The sequence below is a fragment of the Penaeus vannamei genome, chromosome 29 (assembly GCF_042767895.1).
Source record: "Penaeus vannamei isolate JL-2024 chromosome 29, ASM4276789v1, whole genome shotgun sequence".
Classification (NCBI taxonomy): domain Eukaryota; kingdom Metazoa; phylum Arthropoda; class Malacostraca; order Decapoda; family Penaeidae; genus Penaeus; species Penaeus vannamei.
The window spans coordinates 20,651,334-20,662,304 of NC_091577.1; the positions used below are offsets into that span (position 1 = coordinate 20,651,334).

General features: G+C 33.4%; 1 protein-coding gene across 3 annotated transcripts in view; it reads left to right on the forward strand.

The window, feature by feature from the left end:
- The window catches only part of LOC113800349 (probable sodium/potassium/calcium exchanger CG1090), a 173,875-nt gene extending 168,190 nt beyond the window's left edge, over positions 1–5,685 (forward strand). For 2 of the 3 annotated variants that reach the window (XM_070142370.1, XM_070142371.1), the window contains 5 exons: positions 2,281–2,360; positions 3,009–3,219; positions 3,448–3,549; positions 3,940–4,071; positions 4,241–5,684. In XM_070142370.1, coding sequence (XP_069998471.1) covers positions 2,281–2,360; positions 3,009–3,219; positions 3,448–3,549; positions 3,940–4,071; positions 4,241–4,440 — 725 coding nt within the window. In that variant the 3' untranslated portion in view covers positions 4,441–5,684. Of the gene's footprint in view, positions 1–1,158; positions 1,252–2,280; positions 2,361–3,008; positions 3,220–3,447; positions 3,550–3,939; positions 4,072–4,240 lie in introns of all 3 variants that reach the window. The other variant, XM_070142369.1, reaches the window with a different exon arrangement.
- The last annotated feature ends 5,286 nt before the right edge of the window (positions 5,686–10,971 follow it).

The window sequence follows — 10,971 nt, forward strand, 5'->3', positions numbered from 1 at the left end:
TTAAGTGGATCATGGACATGCAGCGTGAGCGTCTGTGCATATTTTATGAAGGTTTGAAAGCATATGCGTTTGAGTTTTATGTGAGGGGCTCGTCGAAAGTGGTATAGCTTCGGAAAGGAGTCTGGTGTATGATTTAACGTCAATTTTCTTACACTAAAACCTATATAAAGTGTATAGTAATTTTACAATATTTTTTACAAGAATATTCTACACTGGTTAGCAAAAAGTTAAAAGACTGAGTAGAATAATTCCATACCAAGACTTTTATAAAATTATGTTTAATCTATTAAATGGACATTGTTTACAAGTCGTTACAACTAATAAACATAAACAGGTGTGTGGTTTTAGGTAGCTAGTAATAATGAGACAATCACTGGCATAAACCTTTAAGTGTGACAAACTCGAGTTAAGCGCCTTTACATATGAGAATCATTTTGAAAAATATACATCAAGTGGCAAGAAGCGATCATCGTGTCTGTGTCTGTACTGAAGGAGTAAATAAAGGGTTTACACGCACACGCACACATATTATATATACACATGCGTGTTTTAAGTGTGTCCGTATGTGTGTGCGCGCGCGTGTATATGTATGTGTGCCATGTACTGTATTTATTATGTATTTATTCAATATCAGAATGGAAATAGATATATTCTTTGTCGCATGACCTCGATAACGAAGTTAACACTCCACCACGATTAGTTCGACAGCGACCATGCCTGTCCAACTTCTTAGGTTTAAGCAATATGCACAAAGCGTCACTGCTAAAGATTTTAACAGATATGCTGTGAACAGCATTGCATAAAGTATTATCTAGTATGTAATACCGATTTATTTTCAGTGTTCACAGCTAAAAATGGACTTAACAATTTCTTTCTTCTGTTTGAGGGCAATCCTGGAAGAGTATGTGAAGAAGTATTTAAATTCATGTAAAAATACCCTGCTGGATGTGAACGGATATTTCTGAGGATGTAAACAAAGCCTTCTACCGGATGGGAACAAACTTGTAAATGTAAACAAAGCTTCTGCTGGATGAGAACCAACCTTGTTGTGGGTATAAACAAAACCTCCAGCCAGATGTGAACCAACCATGCTACGGGGTATAAACAAAGCCTACAAACGAATATGGACAAACTTTTTTTTATGAATGTGCATTTCAGACGACGTCGACGTGGAGCAGACCGTACCACTTTTACAGTCAGCAGAAACGTCTTGTAACAGTGAAAGTCCTGACGATGGAGGGTCATGGACCAGTAAGCTTTTTGCATGTCATGAAACCGCTGCGTTGACTGAGTGTGAAAGCATCGAAGGTTTGATGGTTACGGACTTGTGGATAAATAAAATTAGACGTTCTAAATATGCACTTTTAGTCGCGTGAGACCGACGTTCTGAACAACATGCTGAAAACAGATATAAGTAATATTAAACAAATGTTACACATATGAACATAACAATATTAATTGATACTCATCGTGTGACGATGGAGCGGACACATAAATCGCAGTAAGAATCATAACTATGTACACATACATAGACTTTGGAACGATTAGCTTGTGCACACATGAACACAAGTTCTCGGGGACATGATTCAATGCCAATCGGTTTTCGAGCACGTCACTGTTCTTTGATTTCACTATCCCTTATTATTTATGGGATGTTTTGATTTCTCAATAGTTTTATTCAAATTCACTTGCACCAACATTTACTATTTACTTTTCCACCTTTACCTCAATTCGCACTTGTGCCTAATTTTTCTTGCACATTTCATTTTAACCGGGATTTATGAATGCTCGGGTGCAGCGGAAAAATAAAACAAATATGAACATCTAATGGATTTAAAATCTAATGATATGAACATTTTCCCAGTATTTATTCTGCACTTTGTTTTTACTCACAGGATACAACTTTTCTTTACTTGAAGTGTATTATTTTCTTTGGGCATTAGTTTTGTTTATTAGTCCCGTAAACTTATTAAAGTGGTGGTGGTGTGTGTTTCACGTTTTCGGCATTCGGGTGAAGGTTTATTCTCTTGTCAGGCATGGCTAATTTTCGGTAATTAGAAGCCAATAAATTATTATTCTAATTTAAGAAGGGTAGGATATGAAGAAAAAATAGTTATAACAATTTCACCGTGAAGGGTTGTTACTACATAATAAAATAATTTTCAAAAGTTATTTCTTATCAAGAGTTATTACTACATAACTGTACGTTGTATTCTAATATTATTCTCGTCGTAAAGTTTTCTTTGCCGGGTCGTTCCTTAACGTTGTGACTCTCCGCAGCTGTCGGTGACGTCCCGAAGGAGGTGGAGGCGACAGAAGTGGAATCTGCAGGAGTCAAATCCATGGCACCGGAAATGAAGGTGAGTCGGATTTTAAGTTGTAGTCGCCAGTGCACAGGTTCAGGTTTAGTCACGATTTTACAGGTTCAAGTTTAGTCACGGTAAAGATGAGCGAGTTTGTGGGTTTGTGAGTTTGTAAGTTTGTATGACGATAGAATTTCGAGCTGTAGGTAGAGAGGACATCGAACACTTAATAAGGTGCAGCGATAACCAACTTCGAGAATATATTAAATTCTCCAGATTTAAGTCCTTATTGGGTTTTGCAGATGGTTAGTTTTTAAGATTATACTGAATTGTGCCAAGTCGTAGGGATAGTGTTTTCCGAGAATAAACTGAACTATGCTGAACTATCAGTGATTTGAGATGAACAAATTTATTGATTCATTATGATTATCTGAAACAGAATCGAGTCAAGCAAGTAATGAATTTAAGATTAAGGAAATAAGAAGTTAATGGGATCCTTACGTGACCCAAGTATTACAAAAAGCCTAAGTAGATTACAGCCGCCCGTTTGGAAAAGTAGATTATGTAGAGGTCCTTAATGGGAAAAAAAACGTTTTTGGATTAGATATCGACACAGAAGATATCCCAAAAGTAGAAAAAAAGAAAAACGCATTCGATTTGGTCTGGGAAAAAGGGTCCTATCCCACCCTCCTTGAAACCCCGCAGGATGAGGACGTATCCCCTTGGACCATGCCTGTGGGAGTCGGAGAACGCATCAGCTGGATAGTGAAGCTCCCCCTGGTGGCCATCCATCACTTCACAACGCCTGACTGCCGCCGAGAACGTTTCCGCCGCTGGTACTTGGTTACGTTCATTATGAGCATGTTGTGGATCGCTGCCTACTCCTACATCATGGTCTGGATGATAACTGTCATCGGTGAGCGTGTGTGATCATGTTATCAGTTCTCCTTATCGTGTTAAATGGTTTCCGATAGACGGATATTGAGAACGTGGAACTGTATATAACAAAATATGATAAAAGAAAGGAAAAAAAAAAAAACATTAGCAGCTAGGACAAAAGAGAAAAGACGTGAAAAGCAAAAGCACTTAATTTACATATCGTATTTTTTTTTTTTTTTTTTTTTTTTTTTTTTTTTCTTCACAGGCTTCACGCTTGGTATTCCGGACACAGTTATGGGTCTGACTTTCATCGCCGTCGGAGTGTCAGTTCCCGATGCGCTCTCGTCTCTGTGCGTGGCCAAACAAGGTAAGGGGAATGGATGATTGCTGGTATTATATAAAGTTGTGTTGGTATCTGGGTCTGTGGCTATCTGCGTGTTGGTGTGTATTATGTGCGTGACTGCATGGAGAGAGAGAGAGAGAATGACTTTTTTTAATGTTTATCTTCTGTTTCTTTTTACAAGTGTAGAAGATACATAATTTTTTTTCTTTTTTTTTTATTAATTAGACATGTTAACAGTGCTGATAGTATTTGCATATCTGGAAATTTATTCCCCTTTCGGGTTTCATTGAGTTTCTTGGTTTATCTATCAGAAAAGATAAAATATAGAAAATATCATAATAGGCCACATCCAATATCCTTTTTGTCAAGGGAAAGGATATATACAATATATTGAAATGCCTATTAATTTTGCAGGTTTTGGTGACATGGCTGTGAGTAACGCCATTGGCAGCAATGTGTTCGACATCCTCCTGTGCTTAGGTCTTCCATGGTTCCTTAAAACAGCAGTTGTTGACCCTGGCTCTATTGTCCCAGTCGAAAGCAGAGGTAATGTCTAATTTCAGTGACTAATTATGATCTCAATCAGCAAGATAATGATCATGGAAAAAGGTTTTGTTATTATTATGATGACTATTATATCAATATGAAAAACCATCACAATCCCACTGCTGCCACCAATGATATTTTTACTGATAAAAATCCCTTCGTATTCCAGGCCTCACTTATTCAACTGTCTCCCTCTTCTCCACTGTCGTGTTCCTTATTGTTGCTACGCACATGAATGGGTGGAAGCTGGACAAGAAGTACGGCGTTGTTCTCATGTTTTGGTACCTCATCTTTATGGTGTTTGCCAGCCTTTACGAACTCAATGTTTTCGGATACTTCAATCCCCCAGAGTGTGAGAGCAGTTATTAGGGAGATTGAAATGGTATTATGTGATTTATCATACATTATTAAGGATGGAGGAGGATTATGCCTTTTCTTTTTATCTTGTGTTGCACACGAGTGGTCTAAAGAAATTGAGTTATAGTTTTCTTTATCAGGGATGAAAACTAAAATCCTCTTATCCGAATTTTTCTTTCTTCTCTGAATTGAATAGATCAGACTTTCTTTTATTTTATATGAATATCGATTTTCCTTTTTTGATGTGACTTGAAAACGAGCATAGTGATGAACTGATAAGGTTTATTTTCGTTCCTTCACGGATCATACTCATAATGTTGCCATTTAGCATAGAGAAGTTTTTAGAATAGTCATCCGATAAGAAAAGTGAATGATACTAAGAATACATTTGCCTTCACATGAAAATAATAAACTTACTTTTTGATAAGCAGTTCATGTGTTGCAATTTTGTAGCTGTCATCATAGCTTAGCTTTCAGAAGAATACAAGTTTACATGTATCATTTATAAAGTCTTGTTGAATTAGTGCTCTGAAGGTTTTCTGGGTGATTTCCAAAGGCAGTTTTGTGAATGGAGAATGGTGACTGTCTTATGAATGGGATAGTAGTGTTGTTGTTTTTCAGAATGGAATCTGAAGGCAAGTTTCGTGAATGAAATATAAAAGGAGGTTTTATGACTGGAATCCAGAGACAGTATTAATATCTTATTCTGCAAGGAGTTAAGAACTTATGCTTGGATACTGGCAGAGCTTACTTAGGCCATTTCGTCGTCATTGTTCAGGTTGTGATCAGTTCTGTGAAATCGCTGAAACATGATTTTTGACGATGCATTATGATATACTAAGTGATTATACGTATATTTACACATTCACTTGGGGTATACTGATCTTTGCTATGGTGGTGATAATCATGATACCATGAACAACATTAATATAATCGAATATAATATATATCTTGGCAGACTTAATGAGGATACAATAATAACCGAAATTCCATTATGAAAATATTACAGAGAATAACAATATACAATTATTGGAAGAAAACACATTGGGATATAAAACAATGATAACTGTATATTCAAATGAATTAAGTAGCCGGGATGATAATTCTATAGAAAAAACTTTGGATATAGCAGAACCATATGCTATAACAATATTGTGGGTGTTAGTGTGATGTTATTTGTGGAATGCCAGACAGTAATTTAATTTGGTTTATTTTCATAACACCTGTGTGTGTGTGTGCATATATATATATATATATATATATATATATATATATATATATATATATATATATATATATATATATATATAAATATATATATATATATAAATATATATATATATATATATATATATATATATATATGTGTGTGTGTGTGTGTGTGTGTGTGTGTGTGTGTGTGTGTGTGTGTGTGTGCGCGTGTGTGCGTATGGCCGCGCGCGTGTGTGTTTATATATATATATATATATATATATATATATATATATATATATATATATATATATATATATATATATATAGGTGTATGTGATATATATATGTATATACATATATGTAATATATAATACATATTTATTATATATATATACGCATGTGTGTGTGTGCATCTATATATCTGTGTTTATTTGTTTATATGTGTGTATTCGTTTATTTCAATTTACACAGATATTTACATTTAGTTATTTATCAGCACATCAAGCTGGCATTCAGTCATTTTGGGGCACTTGTATGTGTGTGTTGTCGAACGTAAGCATGTGTGTTCAAATGCATAAGGTTCATACTATGGTTCTGTTTTGATGCCTCTGCTTGTTTGTCTGTGTCCATATATATATGTATATATATATATATATATATATATATATATATATATATATATATATATATATATTTGTATATATATTTTATGTATATACATAAAATATATATACAAATATATATATACATATATATATATATATATATGTATATATATATATATATGTATATATATATATATGTATGTATGTATGTATATGTATATGTATGTATGTATAAATGTTATATATATATATATATATATATGTATATATATACATGTATATATGTATATTATACATATGAATATATATATGTATATATACATATATGTATATATACCTATATAATATATATATATATATATATATATATATATATATATATATATATATATTTATATATATATATATATATATATATATATATATATATATATATATATATATATATATATATATATATAAGAAAGAAAAACCTTTCATGGCTGATTGCTCTGTTATTGAGGCCCGTCCATCACACTATAATGTTAGCTTTTGATGCTTACACAAATGCTGAATCACCTTATTATTTACAAATTGGGCCTCTGGTAGTCAAAACAGAGCAGGGTTAAGATATGTGGCGAACAGTGGCAATTATTTCGAATTGTTATGATATATCACAATAAAAACAATATATGAAATAAACTCCCATCTTCCATCATATGGTTCTGCTTCTAATCAGCTGATAAATGTAAACAAAACAAATAGAGAAAGCAAAGAAAATCATATGGTTCTGCTTCTAATCAGCTGATAAATGTAAACAAAACAAATAGATAAAGCAAAAGACGAAAGATGAAACACTACCTCAACAGTATGACAATATGATGGTCAGTATCGCCTAAGTTGTTCTTCGTGTGATAAATCAGATTTCTTCCATTAGATCTTTAAATTGCATCCCAGCTTAACAGATATAATAGACACTCCATTCAATACTTTGTTGTTGTTTTTTCTCTCTTTTTGTTTTTATCATTTCGTCTATGGTTTGTTGTACTTTAGTGTGTAGAGTCATGTTAAATGTAATTCCAAATGCGTTGTTTCCATGATTCAAAATATTATTTTTTTATGTTATTGTTATTATTATTGTTCCTATTATTATTATTGTTATTACTATTATTATTTTTATCATTATTAATACTACTACTACTATTACAACTGTTATTCCGCTATTATTATTGAGACTTCTGGTTTATTTTATCATTCTTATACACTATTCATATGTTAAAGGCTTATGAAAGAATATAACATTTTATTTACTCAAAAACCAAAGCCACTTCAAAAAATTTCTCTCCTCTGATTCTCTCTCTCTCTCTCTCTCTCTCTCTCTCTCTCTCTCTCTCTCTCTCTCTCTCTCTCTCTCTCTCTCTCTCTCTCTCTCTCTCTCTCTCTCTCTTTCTCTTCTCTCTCTCTCTCTCTCTCTCTCTCTCTCTCTCTCTCTCTCTCTCTCTCTCTCTCTCTCTCTCTCTCTCTCTCTCTCTCTCTCTCTCTCTCTCTCTCTTTCTCTCTCCCTATCCCTCTACCTCTCTTTTTCTTTCGCTCCCTCTCCCTCCCTCATTCCCTCTCTCCTTCCTTCCCTCCCATCCTCTCTCCCTCCTTCCTTCCTTCCCTCCCTCCCTCCCTCCCTCTTTCCTGCTCTCCTTCCTTCCCTCCCTCCCTCTCTCCTTCCCTCCCTCCTTCTCTCCTTCCTTCCCTTCCTCCCTCTCCCCTTCCCATCCTCTCTCCCTCCCTCCTTCCCTCACTCCCTCCCTCTCTCCCTCTTCCACCCCTTCCCTTCCTCCCTCCCTTGCTCTCTCTGTCAATATGCGACACCTTTCGCAGTCAGTGTACGAGGTCCAACACTCTACAGGTTGCGTCATCGATAAGACAAGTTGACGAGTGAACTTAGGATTAAGTAGTGTGTATAAACTCCGGAATCTTCCATATGATGTACTTGTGACGATAAACCATTCATTATTTAGATATAAACGTAGATCTTTGATTTTGTTATTTGGTGCGTTCCATTTTGGCATTTATAAAAAAGCAGAAGAAAGAAGCAATAGTAATAAAATTTAAATAGGTCAAAATAATCCACATTTACACACCTACAACTGATTAAAACGTACACAAGACGATCTTTATTGAAAAGTTACGTGCACAGACACACATGGATCTGTAAGTAGAAGTCACAAAGAGAAACTGGGTTGAAGAGTTGAATTTTTGAAAATATTTTAATATAATAATATCTCATGAGTGCATTTGCTAAATGTATGAAGAGGTCATAATGCTCTTTAATGGCAAGTTTTTCTATGTCCAATTATTTTTTATAATTCATAAGAAGCTAAACTCACGATTATATATATATATATATATATATATATATATATATATATATATATATGATTTATATAAATACATATTTTTTTCAACCTTATCATGGATATTTTCATAATTGCCTTCAATATTATAGTTTACATTATCATTAGCAGCTTCGTTACTATTATCATGGTTGTTATTATTATCATCATTATTGTTTTTATTATTATCTTTATTATTTTCATTATTATTATTACTATTATATTGTTATTACCATTGCCATTATCAATATTATTATTACTTTTATAATTGTCATGATCATCACCATAATCATTTCTCTTTTTTTTAATAATTTTCATTTTCTTTCGATGGTTTATTTTTATGTGATCTTTATACTGAATACTTAATGCATATAATTAAGTTTATTATTAAATTAGGTCATAATAACCCTTATTATCAGTAATTATCGAATTTTCATTGTTACTATTATCAAAATAGTGGTAGTGTAGTAACATTATTAGTCATTATCATAGTAATTATTACCGGTATTATAATCATTATTAGGAACATTATCATAATTATAATTATTGTTTTGTTGTCAGTTTTATTTCTATCATTTCATGATCATAATCATCGTTATGATAATTTACATAACCATTATCATTTCCTTTTACCATAGTTAGTACTGGCATATATATATATATATATTTCTTTTCGATGCGTTCATTACCAAAGAGTGAAGAGAACAGATAAAAAAAATCCATGTGTGTTCAAAACTATAAATATAATTACAAATATCATCTGATAAAATGCATAATAGTACTTATTCATAATCGTTATTTTTATCAGTTCGAAATTCTGCACATTTACGAAGCACACGCACAGCCATGGAGGAAGAAGCGCACTCAACCAGCATTCAAAACAATAATACGAAATAAAACGTGATTTTTATCTAACACGATCATTCCACTCTTTTCCCCTGCGAAAAAAGAATAAAAAAAATCTTTGTTATTCTCCTTAAGAAAACTCAAATACTATCACATATATTCTTCAGAGAACGAACACAGAGGAAACACAACGGGCTTACCTCGTGTTAGGTGTCAATGAAAGGGGAAAAAATGCCCCAGCTGATTACTTTTTGACAGTTATGCTTGTTGAAGGCAGGTTATTAACGACCATTCCAGTATGGCTTTTTTTTGCAAATGGCCTTCATGTTGTGCTAGGTGTGTTAACATGGGTTATGTTGTGGGGTATGTGCCAATGTTCCCCAATCACTTCTGCTTTCCTAACCCACCTTATTCAAAGTTAATCTTTACTTATGCTATCCAATTCAAGCATATGTATTACCCAACTTGTCCTAAACAAAGCTTTCATATCACGTTCTTCAACTTTAAAACTTGAGCCTCCAATCAACCTCAGCTGGGGAACATCGGCTGAACTCCACTTTATATAAGGTGGTACTGAGGACTTGCCTGTGTGTTATGTCTTTGTTAGGTGGTGTCCCAACTACCTAAATATTTTGTGCTCAGTGGTAAAGAAAACGCGAGAGTAAAGTGTATCGCTGACTATAACATTCCCAGTTTTTGTATCATTCTGGTGGAAAATGCTTTTTGATATTTAGACATAATATTAGATCTATTGTTCACAAGCGGTTCCTTGTTCTGAATAAAGAGAAAAACAAATATAAGAAATAAAATAAATGGTGTTAAAAATATAATGATTACATTCATATTTGTCAGTATAATGCGTAAATCGTTGTATTGTGTGTCATTGTTGATGAATTTTAGATATATATATAGATATATATTTTAGATGTGTATATATATAATTGCTCTTGAATCAAAGCCTTTCAAAAGGTTTCATAATTTGTGTGTGTTCTCGACAATTCTAGACAGGTAGTTAGACAATCTTATTGGTGTAGTGCATCTGCTGTGTACTTTCTTTATCGTCTTTGTAAATAAAGGAATTAGTCATTTTATTTGTGTCTCATACACCTTTTTAATCTCTTCAAGAATGAACCGTATTCATGTTGACAAATGTAGAAAAGGTATGAATGAGAATGGATATCTTCACAATACAAGAGATGTATTTGGCAGAGAGAGAGAGGAGAGGAGAGGGAGAGAGGAAATAAGAGAGAAAGAGAGAGGAGAGGGAGAAGAAAGAGAGAGAGAGAGTTAAATAGATAGAAACGAATCCGGGGAAATACATCTCTTGTATTGTGAAGATATCCATTCTCATTCCTACCCTTTCTACTCTTCAAGAATGTTGCAGAGGAAGGTAAATAATAATCTTTCTTTAATCGTCCTTGTAAATAAAGGAAAATAAATTAGTCCTTTTATTTGTCTCTCATATAAACCCTTAATCTACTTCGGAACATTGCAGAAGATAAATAATACTCATATTACATTAACATGGATTT